General features: G+C 54.6%; 1 protein-coding gene across 1 annotated transcript in view; it reads right to left on the bottom strand.

The window, feature by feature from the left end:
• Positions 1-12,127, bottom strand: part of ATP2A3 (ATPase sarcoplasmic/endoplasmic reticulum Ca2+ transporting 3) — a gene marked incomplete at both ends in the record, with an annotated part of 45,001 nt that extends 32,874 nt beyond the window's left edge. Inside the window, 3 exons of the mRNA XM_080713976.1 lie at positions 925-1,007; positions 1,231-1,248; positions 12,010-12,127. Of these exons, the coding sequence (XP_080570102.1) occupies positions 925-1,007; positions 1,231-1,248; positions 12,010-12,127 (219 nt within the window). The remainder of the gene's footprint in view (positions 1-924; positions 1,008-1,230; positions 1,249-12,009) is intronic.
• Between the last annotated feature and the right edge of the window lie 3,930 nt (positions 12,128-16,057).

Here is a 16,057-nt window from a genome sequence, read left to right as displayed (position 1 = left end):
TGACAAGCCAGGTGATTCTGAGGTGTGTTCATGTGCCAGGCCTGTGGGTTGGAGGGGTGTCACTCCAGCTACAGAGCCCAGGCCTGGGAGAATGACCCCAGCCCAGAGCCTGCCCACCTCTACCGGAGCACTAATCACCCGCCCCAGGGCCTGTGAGCGTGGGAGCAGGGGCCACTGTCTACCCTAAGGCCACTTTCCAGCCTGCATCAACCTCAAGTCCCTGCTCCTCAGTCACAGAAGGCAAACATGGTCTCTTGCCAGGTGTCCGCCCTGGGCCTGGCCCACTCCAGAAGGGGTCTGGGCAGCAGGAATGGGGTGGGGGCACTGGTGGAGGTGGGAAGTCAAGGAAAGAAGCAGCTGAGGGAGGCTAAGAGAGGGCAAAGCTCCAATGTCTTTCCTTCTTTATTTTTAGTACTGGGGTTTGAAGCCAGGGGCATTCTACCTTTGAGCTATACCTCAGCCCTATTTTATTTTTATTTTGAAACAGAGTCTCACTAGGTTGACAAAAGTCTCACTACCTGCTGAGGCTGGCCTCAAACCTGTGGTCCTCCTGTCTCAGCCTCTCAGGTACTGGGATTACAAGCACCACCATGGCCAGCTTTTTTTTTTTTTTTTTTTTTTTTAAACAGGGCCTAAGTTGTTGAGGCTGACCTCGAACCTGCAATCTTCCTGTCTCAGCCTCCCAAGTACTAGGATTAAAGTGTACATAGGACTAAGGTGTGTAGCACCATGCCTGGCTCAGCCAGTGTGTAAGATGGATTAGAAGATCAGAGAGGAGCTGGGGTCCAGGGTGGGAACTGTGAAGGCTCAGACGAGAGAAGCCAGGAGCAGGCGCTAGTGCCGGAGGAGACAGGGCCCAGGCCTCTGAGGGCCACCGGCCCCAGCTCTCCCTCCCAGGCAGGATGGCAGGCAGGGCTGACTTACAAAGGAGACCAGGGCAGCCAGCATCAGGATGCGCACCAAGAGGTCCTCAAACTGCTCCAGCACCAGCGTCCACAGGGACTTTCCTGAACAAGAGAGCCACGTGAGGTCCAGCCCCAGGGCAGTGGGGACCTCCCAGCCCCCGCTCTCTGCAGGTCCCGGCCGGCACCTGCAGTTCAAAGAGAGGAGCCCTGGAGGCTCCGGGGTGTGTGGGGGGCGATGCTTAGGGCCTGGCAAGGCCTCCCTGCCGGGCAGGGAGAGTCACAACCTGACAGTGAACAGCCCACAAGCCTGGCCTGTCTGCCTCACCTTCCTCCGTGGGGAGCTCTGCAGGATCCAGCAGCCGGGAGCGTGGAGAGATAAGAGACAGGGTTAGTCTCGAGGTTCCTCGCCACCCTGCCGCCCAGCTGCCTCACAACCTGTCGGAGGTCACTGAATGGACAGCCAGAGAGCCACAGGCTCCACCTCCATCCTCGCCCCACTCTGCTTAAGTGAGGCTAGTGTGACTTGGCTCAGCTCAGGATGAGGTCTCCCCATTCACAGAAGGGAAACTGAGGCCTGGAGGACAGAGGAACCCCTGAAGTTGCACAGAGAGCAGGCAGTTAGTTCTCTGGCCCTTGTACAGTTCTTCCACAGACGCCCCCCTGTCCTGGTCACTCTACCTCATCCCGGTAATGGAGACACTTCTAGCCGGGCGTGGTGGCGCACGCTTATAATCACAGCATTCGGGAGGCTGAGACCGAAGGATCGCAGTTCGCAGACAGCCTCAGCTACTTAGTGAGGCCTCTGCAACTTAGTAAGACCCTGTTTCAAAATAAAGAATAAAAAATAGGGCAGGGGGTATACCTCGGAGGTCAAATGCCTCTGGGTTCCATCCCCAGACCCACAAGAGAGAGAGAGAGAGAGAGAGAGAGAGAGAGAGAGAGAGAGAGGGAGGCAGAGACACCCCTTCTAATTTTCTAATATATATGTTTTTGGAACTACAGATTAAACCCAGGGAGGCCGGGCCTGGTGGCACATGTTTGTAATCCCAGCATTCAGAAGGCAGAGACCGGAGGATCACGGTTCGTGGCCAGCCTTAGCTACTTAGCGAGGCCCTTTGCAACTCAGTGAGACCTTGTTTCAAATAATAAAAAGAGTAAAAAATAGGGCTGAGGGTGTTGCTTGGAGGTACAATGCCCCTGGGTTCCATTCCATCCCCAATATCACACACACACACACACACACACACACACACGATTAAACCCAGGGGCATTCTACCTCCAAACTACACCTTCAGCCCGTGTGTGTGTGTGTGTGTGTGTGTGTGTGTGTGTGTGTGTGTGTGTGTGTGTGTGTGGTCCTGGGGATTGAATTCAGGTGCCTTCTACCTCCCAGCTATACCCCAAGCCCTATTTAATTCTTTACTTCGAAACAAGATCTTGCTAAGTTGCAGACAGCCTCACTAAGGAGTTGAGACCGGCTGTGAACTTGGGATCCTTTTGTCTCAGGCTCCCAAGTACTAGAATTACAAGCATGAGCCACCATACTTGGCTTTTTTTGAAGCAGGGTCCAGCTAGTTTGCTGAGGCTGTCCTCTAACCTGCTGTCCTCCTGTCTCAGCCTCCCAAGTACTGGGATTACAAGTGTGTGCACCGCACCCACCTTCAGGAGCCCCTTCTAACGGTCAGGGCGCCTAAGCTCCCTTTCCTCCTGGGGCCATCTGGACAAGGTCAGCAGCTAGACACACCCATGGGGCCCCACCCTACCCAGGGCTCCCTTGGACCAGCCTCCAGCAACCAGCAACCCAGACAGCAAGGAACCTTCCAGAGTCCAGGACGTGCTCAGGGAAGACACCAACCCCTCTCCACATGCCCAGTCCTACACAACATCACTTTTTTTTTTCTTTTAAACTGAGGCTTGTATCCAGGAGCCTTCTAACCTCTGACCTACACCCCAGCCCTATTTTTTATTCTTTATTTTGAAGTCATGTCTCACTGAGTTGCAAAGGGGCTCACTAAGTAGCTGAGGCTAGCCACGGCCCAGATCCCCCCAAATGCTGGGATTACAAGCATGAGCCACCACACCCTGCTCCTATTTTATTTTTTTATTTTGAAACAGGGTCTCCCTAAGTTGCTGAGGCTGGCCTTGAACCTGCAATCCTCCTGTCTCAGCCTCCCAAGTACTGGGATTACAGGTGTATGCCACCAAGCCCAGCTCCCACACAACATTTTGAAGAATGTTATTTCCAAAAACCAGAAGTACCTCACTGTACCTGCTGATTCTGTTTTTTTTTTTTTTTTTTTTTTTATCTCTTCTATTTCCTGAAGCACCTTGTGTACCAGCTGGAGCTGGCTGTCTTTGAATCTCTGCAGTAGCCTGAAGGGGAGGCAGTATGTGAATTCTAGACCTACTTCACACATTGAGGACAAACACTGGAGCCTGGTCACACAGCAAGTGCATGTATGGCTGTGCAAGGGCTGGGAGTGGGGCCTCGGAGGGTGAACTCCCAAGCCAGCACCTCCTGGCCACAGCCTGACTGGTGCCTCCTGCCTCCTCTCGCTCTTCAGTATCAGCTCGCCCCCCGAGGAACTGGCTAGCAAGCTGACTGAGGTCCCCGCCGCTTCCTGACACCTGGACCAGGTCCTTGTATCTGCCCACCTGTTCTTGGCCCATCAGCTAAGTTTTCCCTTGAGAGCTCTCTCTCCAGACCATCTGCTTGGAAGGTTTGTGGTCTGCACCTGGCAGCTGAACCATGGTGAGAATCATCAGCCCACTGGACTGCAGGAATCCAGGAGGAAAACATATAACCTAAAAATACACTTTCTAGCATTTTCTCTACAGACCTATTTTAGGCAGCGGCTGACATTTTCCGTGGAAAATGTAATCTCCAGTGTCCTGCGCCGAGATTAAAATCAAACAGACTTTTTCCTTCTGATCTATTTAACCGAGGCGAACAGGAAAGGCGGGGGCAGGGCCAGGCCTGGTTTCTGGGCCAAGCCTCCGATGCAGCAGGGTCCTTTGGGGTCCCCGCAGCCATGCCCCAGTCTCACAGAGAACGGTGCCAACCTTGTGGCACACATTCACCTTCTCTGTGATCCCGACCATGGCGGAGTTCATTTGTTAGACTAACCTGAATCCCTCCTGCTTTCCCCAGCCCCGCCCTCCCTGCGGCATGAAGGCCCTAGGCTGCCATGCTCTTTGGGACAGGTACCCTGGGAAAGGTGAGGCATGGGGTTAGGAGCGATGTCACAGGGATACACAACCAGCCCCTCTCCCCAAGACACCGCCTGCCTGTCCCAGGCGGCCTCTACCTGTCCACCTGGCACTCCTCCATGCTCCCTGACCCGGGGCCCACTCTTTGGAGGTCATTGTGCTGGTTCTCCCTACCCTACGGCCACATAGTGAGTTTGCACGTCTCTGTCCTCTTGTGAATGTCCAGAAGGATGTGTGTTAGCTCCAGCCTGGAACACTGAACTTGGGATACGAGACTCTCCAGGAAGGCACTGCCAGTAGAATGCTGTATGATGATAAAGGTATTCTCTGCCCGTGCTGGCCAGTATACCAGCCCCAGGCCCCATGCAACTATAGGGCAGAGAACTTGGAACATGTCTTGGGTAACCAAGGAACTACTTTTTAAATTTTACTTGCTCTGTTTGTTTAAATGTAAACAGCTACATGAGGTTGGTGGTTGCCACACTGGACTGAGCGGGTCTGGAACTTGTGACCTTGTTGCAGCAGCAGCAAGCTGTGAAGTGGCGTCTGCTCCGTCATCCTGCGTCAGAGCAAAGAGGGCACGGAGCCCCTGCTCACCAGCCTGCCACTGGCATACAAGGGGAGCAAGAAATGAGTCTGTTTTATTATTTTTTCCCCCGGTACTAGGGATTGAACCCACTCTAACTCTGAGCTACACCTCCAGCCCTAATTTTTGTTTTATTTTGAAACAGGGTCTAAGTTTCTGAGGCTGGCCTTGAACCTACAATCCCTCCTGTCTCAGCCTCCCAAGTACTGGAATTACAGGAGTGCACCACCACACCCAGCTTTGAGTCCCTATTCTTTTATATTCTTTTAAGCCACTGAGAGTTTTGGTGTTTTGGTTTGGTTTTGAGGTAGGGTCTTGCTAAATTGCCCAGGCTGTCCTTGAAGTAGCAATCCTGTTTCAGCCTTCCAAGTAGCTGGGATTACAGGGATGCACCACCATGCCCAGCCAGGCACTGAGATTGTATGGTGGTTATTGCCACATTCGTCTCTACTCAGACCTGGCTTTTACCACTGAGGGCCTTTCTACTCCACGCAGGAGGCTTGGTCTGCCTCAGTCAGAGGGCGTGCCCTGCCACTCCTGCAGAGGGCACACACATGGTTCTCATCCTGCTGAAGCTGCAGACTCCCTGTGGGGCCCTGAGCCCCACTGGGCAAATGGGGGGGCCCACAACCACCTGAGGGCTCTGTGCCCATCATCGTCTTCAGGAACCACTTAATTGAGCACCTACTATGTGCCAAGCAGTATACCAGGGACTTACCCACATATGTCCAGAGGATTAGTGGGAAGACACTGGGACCAAACCCAGGAGGTGCTCGGCATGTATGACATGGTGCAACAGCAGCAACTAGCCTCGACTGTGTCTAGACACCATGCTAACTTCCAGGGCACCCAACTCTTTTATGAGTCTCAAGCGCTCTGAGAAGGAGGATGCTATTATTATCACCATTTTAAAGAGTATACAACTAAAGCACAGAGCGATTAAGTAACTACCTCTGGTTACACAGCCAGGAAGCAGCAGAGAAGGGTTTTGAGCTCAGGCAGCCCGGCTCGCAAAACCCTACTCTGAATCTGCCATGTTAACTCTTCGACTTTCCTGCCTTCCCTCCTCTGGCCCCTTTACCACCCAGCTAAGGACACCAGACAAAAACTGGTGCCCTGTGTCCTGATCGTTGGGCTAGATGCCCTCATCCCTTCAGCCAGTCCAGAGCCACCAATCAAAATCATCCTATCCAAATGACACCACACAGGTGGTATTTGGGGCCACTAGGCCCTGCCTGCCCAGGCCCATAAGCTTCAAATGTCAATTCTAGAGCAGGGCATGGTGCCACATACCTATAATCCCAGTACTTGGAAGGCTGAGACAGGAGGATTACAGGTTGAAGGCCAGCCTTAGCAATTTAGGTGAGGCCCCAGCAACTTAGTGAGACCCTGTTTCAAAATTAAAAATAAGGCTGGGCATGGTGGCACATGCTTGTAATCCTAGTACTTGGGAGGCTGAGACAGGAAGATCACAAGTTTGTGGCCAGCCTCAACTACTTAGTGAGGCCCTCTGCAACTTAGTGAGACCCTGTTTCAAAATAAAGAATAAAAAATAGGGCTGAGGGGTAGCTCAGAGGTAGAATGCTGCTGGGTTCTGTCCCTGATACCAGTACCACCACATGAGCGCACGCGCGCGCGCGCGCACACACACACACACACACACACACACACACAGAGCTGTTGGGCCCCTGTGCCCCTGGCTATCTCCAACTCCAAGATGGAGGCTGAGCCAGTTTCCCTTGAAATGGTGGCTCTGGGCCCTAAGCGGTGCCAGATGTCCCGTTTGCTGAGTGAGGGAGTGCCTGGCCATGCCCACCTTGATGCTGTCTACTGGGAAAGAGAGTAACAAGTACTGCTCCTTTGGCCCAGGGGTATGTGACCCCAAGCATTCCCCTTGTCTGGGGCTCTCACATGGTGACCTCTCCTAGCCTGCTCTGCTTCCAGTCACTATTGTGGACAGAGCAGTCCCGTGCCCACTGATGTTCCTGTGGGCTGTTCCTGAGGATCCTGGGAGTTGGCCTGTGGACCTAGGGCAGTCATTAGAAAAACTCTGTGAGCTGGGCGTGGTGGCACACGCTTGTAACCCCTGCACTTGGGAGGCTGAGACAGGAGGATCACACAGGTTCAAAGCCAGCCTCAGCTACTTACTGAGGCTCTCAGCAACTTAAGTGAGACCCTGTTTCCAAATAAAATATAAATTGGGTCTGGGAGTATAGCCCGGAGGTAGAAAGCCTCTGGGTTCCATCCCCAGTACCACCAAAAAAAAAAAAAAAAAAAAAAAAAAAAAAAGAAAAAAAAAAAGAAAAACTCTGTGGCTTTCAGCAAGGAACTGGGTCCAAAGGGCTTGAGTTCAAGCCTTGCCCTGTCTCTGGGTAGTGCCATGGCCACAAGCCAGCCATCAAGCCCCTGTGTCTGTTTCCCCATCTGTACAAAACGAGTAATAACAGAAATGCCTTCTAGAGTAACTATGGAAGTCCGGTGACACGCACAAAGTACCCAATGCGCAGCCCACAGTCAGCTGGCATTAGCGTTAACAGTCATAAGACCATAAGTGCCCAGGACATAGTAGGTACTCAGTAAAGGCTTGTGCTTTTACAAGAGGGTGCTGCTGTCTCTATGGGGTCCTGACGCCTTCGCGGTAGCTATCTGCCTGAGGAGCAACAATCAACCTCAGTGCGGCCTTCACGGCTTTGATGTGGCCAATCAGCTCTTCCAGAATCACACCCATATTTAACTGCGGGTCCCTTCGCCCAGCCAGGGCGATGCCTCAGGATTACCGCCACCACCCAGTTTGCTGAAGCTTTTCTTCCACTGAAATTCTGCTGGCGTCATTCCTTCTGTCCAGAGGACCCCACTATCTCAGCATCTGAACCCCACTTCCCCGGGAAGCCTTCTCTGCCACCTCATCGCCTTGCCCTTCGCGGGCTCCCTGCTACAGACTGGCACGCCTCTGGGCAGGCAGGGCTGAGTCATCCCCAGGTCCACACTGAGCCCTGCTGGCCTTTGTTTATTCAGTTGCCTCATGGGTTCAGGATGGGGCCCCCGGGCACATGGCCCAGAGCCACAGAGAATGGGGTACAGGGCCAGGGCCGCCCCAGGCTCCACGCACCACTTGCTTCCTAATCCCCCTGAACGCCTTCCTTCTCTCCACATTGGAAACTGGAAATTCGGCTTCTAAATGTCAGTTCCAGGCAAGGTCTTCCTCCAAGGTAAATTTACAGAGCAATTAAATCATCACTTTCAGAGGCAGGGACAGGCCCCGCCAGGATGAGCCCATTCAGCCCACCTGGCCCTCCCTGGGTCTCCAGGTTCCAGCCAGAGTGGACAGCCTGGCCCTGCTCTGTGGGGGGCACCGGGGAGGCCTGAGAAGTGGGTCCTGCTTGCAGAGGCCCTGCCGGGCCCCCAGCTTACCTGGCACTAGACACAGTTCACTAAACATCCGTGTGTCCTGCCATTACAGTGTGCCGCATGCCTGGCTGGAAGCAGAATTCTTGAGAGGCTTCCATAAGCCCTCTGTGGGCTTCCTGCTGCAGCACAAGGGGCCCGTCATGGCCTGCCCCAGCGTTTCTTCCCCTACTTCTGAGGGGCCGGTTGGGTTGTTCACAGCCTCTGCTATGACCACTCAGAGAGGATGAGAAATACTCTTGTCCCCCATCATGTCATGCACGTGTGAATTCCTAGGAGTGGAATGACAGTGTGCAAGGAGTATGTTTGCAGACCGGACAGCTGTTCTAAGTCACTGTCCCCAAGGCTGGCACCCACAGCCCTGCCCATCCTGCAAGGCGTGTCAGCTGACATCTTGGTCTGTGTCAGTCGATAGAAGTGTCCTCTCTTGGATTTCCTTATGTTTTTCTGTTTTACGGCCGAGGTTAGATGTCTTTTTGTAGGTTTAGGAGCCATCCAGTTTCGATGTGTCAGTGAACAGGCCGCTCATTCCGTTGCTGGACATGTACCAAGGGCCGGGTTGGGTATGTCCTGTCACGCCACCCTGCACCTACAGACCCTGGAGAGGCTGACCCGGGCCAGGCCAGATGGCAGGTGGTCCCTGTTCAGGGGAGCTTATGGAGGGGCTGCTGAGCCTAGACCTCGCCTTCTTGGCTTCACAATGCCTGTCTGCAAAGGATGAGAAGTCCCCAGGGTGGGCAGGCTGGCCTCGATTTGAATTCCTTCTGGTGATGTCTTGACTGTGGCCTTATTTCCTGCCCTCAGCCGAGGCCCCAGTTGGCACCAGAAATGGGGAAACACAGAGGTATGACCCCAAGAAACCAGGTCAGCGGAATGGGGTAAGCAGGATGAGGGGCCATCAGAGTGGACTCGGGCCGACTTGCCTCTCTATGCCCCCATATTCCCCTTAATACAGCAGAAATGAGACCTCAGGTCCCAAGGGCCTGGGCTGGGTCTGAAACAGAAGCTCAGTGTCTTCCAGGCTTCACCCTCATGTTCACATCCATAGGCCCCTGCTGGGCTGCCTTCGCTCCTCCCCCAGGAACAGTACCAGGCCTGTCCCAGCTGGACCCCATATCCCTGGGCACTTGGGAGGCTAAGACAGGAAGATTGCAGATTCAAGGATAGTCTCAGCAAGTAGTAAGACTCTCATCAACCTAGAAAGACCCAAATTAAAATAGGGCTAGGGGTATAACTCAGGTAGAATGCTCCTGAGTTCAATCCCCAGTCCTGCCAAAAAAAAAAAAAAAAAAAAAAAAAAAAAAAAAAAAAAAAAAAAAATCCCTGGGTTCAATCTCCAGTGCTGGAAAAAAATAAATCACACCTCTGGCATCTACCAATGTGGTTCACAAGAGGTGCTGGGGCCAAGTGCCTCCTCACTCACCACCCTGCTGGGGTCTCAGAGGACCCATCTCTACTATGAGGTGGGGCCAGAGGTGTTTTGTGTGCACCGAGGACCCCGCTTTGCACATCTACTGAATGTGCTGGTGATGCTCCACCCCAGACTCCCGCTCCACCCACAGGAGAGTACAAGGAGCCTCCATTTTCCCCACCCCGGCAGAATTTGCAAACTTTTAGACTTAAGCAAATGACTTCCTTGTGGTTTCAAGACCTAACAACCTTGCAGGTGCATAGATGTCTAGGGTGGGGGGATACTAGTCCCTGGGGTATTCCCTCCACCCACAGACCTCACAACCCTACCAACCAGCTTCTGGCTAGGAGCCCCGCCCCACCTCCTCTGCTGCAGGACTTGGTGTAAGTGGCCTCACTAAATATGCACAAACAACCCTAAGAGATGAATTTTACTATAAGCGCATGACACGATAGAGGCCCAGAGAGGCCAAGTGTCTTATCAGGAACCACACGGCTATGAAGGGCAGAACTACGGCACAGAACCCCATCCCCAAAGCTGAGCGACTGAGACCGAGGGGCAACCGGGCCTCCTCCAGAGGCCAGGAGAACACAAGGCAGGGGCAGCTGGCTCCCTTCTGCTCACCTGACAATTTCCAAAGCCCTGAGATGCTCCCTCAGGGAGAAGCTGAGGGAGCAACCCCCCCCTGGGGCCTCTTGGGGACTGGTGACAAAGCTGGAATAACTGTTGCCCAGCCACCCCAAAATTTAGCATCAGCACTGACACCAGGGTCCCAAACCCTGCAGAGAAGGGGAAACTGAAGCCTAAAGAGGGCTGGGCACCTGTTACCAAGTCCACCACAACGTGCTGTGTGATCCCGTCAAGTTGTGCAACCTCCTCTAAAAAGGGGAGTGATGTCGTCCTTACCTCAGAGTCGTTTAGGGAAGAAATAATGATGAAGAGCGCCAAGAACAGCACCCGGCATACAGCAAGCACTCATGAACATGCGCGTTCATTATGAATACTGCCAGAGAACAGAGGGACCATGGGAGCCCAGCAATGCACGCCCCATTCTTCCTACAAGTCCGCATGCCTCCACCTGCCTAGGGACCTGCACACCACACCAGGTCAACCTCTCTGCCCACTGGCTCACACTAATGTTAGGGACCATGGCACCCCAAGACCCCCCTCACCCAGACAAAACTACGGGGGGTGGGGGGGTCAAGAGATTAGGTACCTCTGGTCAGCTCATTCTCCACTAGAATGATGGAGACACAGAGCTGGAAAGATGCGGGACAGGCTTGTGCAAGGGTGGACTTTACCAAGGGCTGGATCTCCAGCTTCCCTTGGGAATCAAGAGTCCCAAGCTGGAGGCCACAACCAGTACCAGAGAGGCGGTGAGACCCCAGACCTGCCTACTGTGACCCCTCCCCCAGAGCCAGGGGACAGGCCCTGCTGCTCTCCTCCTGCAGCTAAGGGCATCCTCCCTGCCAAGTCATTAATGAGGGGTATTAAATAATATTTATCTCCCCAGTTCCTCCCACAGCTCAACTAAATATAGCAACTAATTTTTTTTTAAAAAAGGATTTCTGCTCCAGAAAAATAATATTTATATAAGAGGTGGTTTTCATAAACCAATACAAAACTAAAGCGCCCTTTCTGACAGCAATTTATAATTTCCCAGGCAGCCCTGAGCAGAGGGACATAGGCCAGAGTACCTTCCTCTCCAGTCGGCTGGGAACCCCAAAGGGTGAGGTCCCCAAGTCTCAAAACCACGCCAGCCCAGGCTGCACTCTGGGAACGGAGGGGACATTTCTCTGTGGATGTCTCAGATTCTGTCCAGTGCTGTGGGGGGTGGCAGGTCTTGCCAAAAAGGACACCGGACAGAAGACCGCGGGACATTAGGAGTTTCCAAATGTTAGAGGCTACATCTAAACAGTGCCTGGTAGCATTGCCCGTGCCTTTTAGCAGAAAAAAAGAGTCCCACACTCCCCTGGAGGAGGAGAGGACGGAGAGACAGCCCTACCGCCAAACTGCAGACGCTGGGCCGGGCTGCACTCCAGGTCACCGGCCTGGGAAAGGCCGGGGGCAACTCCCTGGGACCCTCCACCCGGGAAGGCGGGTTTCCTGCCTCTGGCCGCAGCAGTTCAAAGGCCCCACCGACTCCCACCAGCGACATCCTTTTCGGGTAGCAGAAAGAGGAAGACCCGGCGGTGGGGCGGGTGGAGGTTCCAAAGCCACCAGCTGACAAGCTGCACCTTGCAGGGCGTCGCACTGCGCCCTGGGGAGAGACCCGGGCCAGCTGGGCAGCTTGGCAGCTAGGCCGTCCCTGACGGGCGGGGGGGGGGTCCCGTCGGCACCTGCCAAGCCAGCGGCCGCCTCCCAGCCCGGGGCGCCCGGCGTGGGCGAGCCTCGGGGGCCCCGGGAGCCCCGGGAGTCTGGGGAGCCCCGGGAGTCTGGGGAGCCCCGGGAGCCCCGGGGGCCTCGGGGCCGTCCTCGCCCGCCGCGCTCACCGTTCGGGCCGTGTCGCTCCCGCGCGGCGGCCACCTGCGCCGGGCTCAGGCCGCCCTCGGCCGCCACCGAGAAGCGGCGCAGCACGTCGGCGGCCCGGAGCAGGTGCGCCTCCTCCATGCCGCCCGCGCCGTCCGCGCCGTCCGGGCCGCCTCCTCGCCGGGCGCTGGGGGCGGCGCAGGGGCTCCCCGACGGCGGCGGCGGCCCTCCTCCCCGGGGCGGGGCCGCGCTCACACCCTTCCGGCCCCGCCCGCCGCCTCCCGCGGGGTCCCGGCCGCGGGGGGGCTCCGAGCCCATCCCTCCCCGCTCTCCGTCCACAGAGGGGCGTCCCGCTTCCCAACTCGGTCTGAGCCGATGACCCCGCGCTGCAGGGAGCCCAAAGCCCCGAACCGGCGGGTCTCCTGCTGAGGGGCCCCTGAGGCCGTCCTGGGGGTTCACGCCTCCTTTATTCTGTCCCTGATACAAGGCGCCTGGGACGAGGGAGAGCCCCCACCCCGTGCGCTCTCCTAGGGGTGCCAGGAGAAGGGGCGCAGGTTCGAGGAGGAGGTGGGAAGGCTGGAACCAGGAACCCGCTGGCCCCAAGCTGGCCTCTGCACGGGAGCCTCGTCGGCATCCTCCTCACTAGGGCTGCAAGGACCGCAGCTCCGGGGTGGGCTGCACCCAGCGCCCTCTCCTGCCAGCCTCAGCTCCCAGCCAGCCTGACCAGTGCACCCGCAGCCTGCCTTGATGTTTTTTCTCTTGCTCTCTGGGAAGGACTGGTCTCCTCTTCCTCTGCATAGCTCCTGAGCACCGAGACACTCAATGAGGACACCTGGCCGCCTGGCACTTTTGAAGGGTCATCCAGACCCAGCCACAGCATAGGACATGGGCTGGGTCTCAGCCTGCTGCTGCAGACATAGGGCGGTGCTGCCTCCAACCTGACATTTCAGAAGTCTCAAGTCCAGCTTCTCCAAGCATCTCTCCCCTGTCCCTTTCCCTCCCACACCACAGTTCACAGACAGTCCTGCTGCATTGCTAGGAACCATGTTAGGCAGGACTAGGCTGAGGACAGAGCCCCTTCCTCCCCACTAGACACCTCTCTCCCAGACACCTGGAGCCCTAGGCAATTGAATACCTGAGATACTACTCCCAGACACTCATTCTGGGGGCCAACCATCCCTCTACCCCTCTCGGGGCTACCTTAATCTACCCCAGGGACCTTAATCCCAAGCTCTCCCACTCCACCCCGCCCTCAGCTGTTTGCTACAAGGTAGGGCCCGAAGGCCTGATTGTTTGCACTGGCAGCCTGGCCGTTTCCTTTCTCCAGCCCACCACACCCTAACTCTAAACCACCACTGGCTGGAAACGCAGTTTCAACAACTGTGGCCCCACCTGGCAGGCTGACACACCTGTCTGCGAGCCTACCTGCTCTGCTACCCTGCAGGCTCCCCCTGAACCAATAGTCACTCAAGTCCAACTCGAGTGGACTGACTGTCCAGTCGCTCCTGTGCCCCAGTCGTCCCGCGGCCTGCCCCCAACAGACAAGCAGCCAGGGCAATGTGACTCCAGCAGGCTGTCTGAAGGGCGGGTCTGTCCTCTCCACATCCCAGCTGCCATGGACCCAGAGCTCTTCCCAACTCCCTGACTCTACAGACTGGCACAAAGTACCTCCTCCCTGGGAAGGTCTGCCTGCTTGCCTGCCTATCTCCAGGGGGCCAGGATGGGCATGGAGGGCAGGCAGATCTTCCCACATAAGGACAAGGAAGCTTGGATAAGAGGGTGTTGCAGCCTATAGCAGCTTATAGCCAGGCATGGGGGTGCACGCTTGTAATCTCAGTATTTGAGGGACTGAGACAGGAAGATCGCAGGTTCAAGGCCAGCCTCAGCAACTTAGTAAGACCCTGTTTCATAAAAAAGCCTGGGGCTATAGCTCAGAGGTAGAATTTCCTGGGTTCAATCCCAATACCAAAAAAATAAAAGCATCCTGGGTTGCCAGCATGATGGTACACACCTCTAATCCCAGAGATACAGAAGGCTGAGGCAGGAGAAGCATAAATTCGAGGCCAGCCCCTGGGACATTTAGCAAGACCCTGTCTCAAAGTAGAAAGTAAAAAGCCGGGCTTGGTGGTGCATGCTTAAAATCCCAGCATTCGAGAAGCTGAGACAAAAGGATCATAGTTCACAGGCAGCCTCAACTACTTAGTGAGGCCCTCTGCAACTCAGTGAGACCCTGTTTCAAAAATAAAGAAAAAAATAGGCCTGGGGGTGTAGCTCAGAGGTAGAATGCCCCTGGGTTCCATTCCCAGTACCACAAAAAGAAAGAAAAAAAAAGAAAGAGAGAGAGAGAGAAAAAAAGAAAGGAAGGAAGGAAGGAAGGAAGGAAGGAAGGAAGAAAGAAAGAAAGAAAGAAAGAAAGAAAGAAAGAAAGAAAGAAAGAAAGAAAGGCGGGCTAGGGGTGTAACTCAGAGGTAGAGCATTTGCCTGACATGTGTGAAGCCCTTGTTCCAAACCCTACTACTACAAAATAAAAATAAATAAAGGAATAGATAGCAACCTGAGCAGGAGGTAGGAAACCTCAGCCTTGTGCCAAGGACGTGTGTCAGTCCTGGAGCACAGCTGCATCATAGGAAGAAGAGTTGGAGGGTCCCGAGAGCAGGTGGGAAAGGCGAGGCCCAGACTCTAAGAACCTTGGTTGCATGGTTAACAGCCTAGAACTTATACTGAGGCTGTGTGTGTGTGTGTGTGTGTGTGTGTGTGTGTGTGTGTGTGTGTGTGTTAACCCAGGGACATTCTACCTCTGAGCTACACTCCAAGCCCTATTTTATTTTTTATTTGGAAATAGCGTCTTGCCAAGTTGCTGAAGCTGGCTTCCAATTTGTGATCCTCCTGTCTCATCCAGGTTTTTGTTTTGTTTTTGCTTTGTTTAGTTTTGCTGTCCTGGGGATGGAACCCAAAGGCATTCTACCTCCAAGCTATACCCCAAGCCCTATTTTTTTTACTCTTTATTTTGTTTTTTATTCTTTATTTTGAAACAGGGTCTCACTGAGTTTCAGAGGGCCTCACTAAATAGTAACTGAGGCTGTCCACAAACTGCGATCCTCCTGTCTCAGCCTCCCAAATGCCGGGATTACAAGTATGTGCCACCACCCTGGCAATTTTTTAAATTTTGAAACAGCCTCATTAAGTCACTGAAACTGGGCTCGAATCTCTGAGGTTTATTAAGTAATGGAGAGATGGGGTGCGACTTGCCCTCCAAAAACATCTCCCATAGAAGCTGGTGTGGGGAAGCCAGGCATGGTGGCCCACACTTGTAATCCCAGTACTTGGGAGGCTGAAACAGAAGGATTACAGATTTGAGGTCAACTTCAGCAAGTAGTAAGACTCTCATCAACCTAGTGAAGACCCTGTTTCAAAATAAAAATGAAGCCGGGCGTGGTGGCGCACGCTTGTAATCCCCGCGCTTGGGAGGCGGAGACAGGAGGATCGCGCAGGTTCGAAGCCAGCCATGCTGGCTTAAGAGACCCTGTTTCCAAATAAAAATATAAAACATAGCTCTGGGATTGTAGCCCAGAGGTAGAAGAGCTTCCAGGAACCCCAGTACCACTACCACCAAAAAAATTAAAAATAAATAAATAAATAAATTTTAAAAAATGAAATAGGGCTGGGTGTGTAGCTCAGAGATAGAATGCCCCTGGTTTCAATCCCCAGCATCCACAAGCTGGTGTGGGATGGGATGGAGGGGAAGGACCGAGGCTGAAAGGTTACTGAGAAGACCGAGAGGCGGGGCCAGGGTGGGAGTGGGGCCGTCATGGACAGGCCTTGGAGATGGGATCAAGCTGGGGTGAGGGACAGTCAGGAGCCACAGCTGAACCCCCAATTTCTGGCTTTAGATCTGGATAGATGAGGGGCTCAGCTCTGGAGGGGCTGTAGGTCAAGGTGTGGAGGCCAATCAAGGGCCAGGGAGTCCAGGTGGAGGTGTCGAGGACCACGTAGAGAGGGATCCCCGAAGGCAGCCTGAGCTGCCCGTGTGACCGCACCCCTCCAAGTAGACAGGGGAGGCTCCCACCCGGG

Source organism: Muscardinus avellanarius (assembly GCF_963383645.1).
Source record: "Muscardinus avellanarius genome assembly, chromosome: 16".
Taxonomy (NCBI): Eukaryota; Metazoa; Chordata; class Mammalia; order Rodentia; family Gliridae; genus Muscardinus; species Muscardinus avellanarius.
Note: the sequence above shows the minus strand (reverse complement) of the source record. Positions and strands in the feature narration are given on the sequence as shown.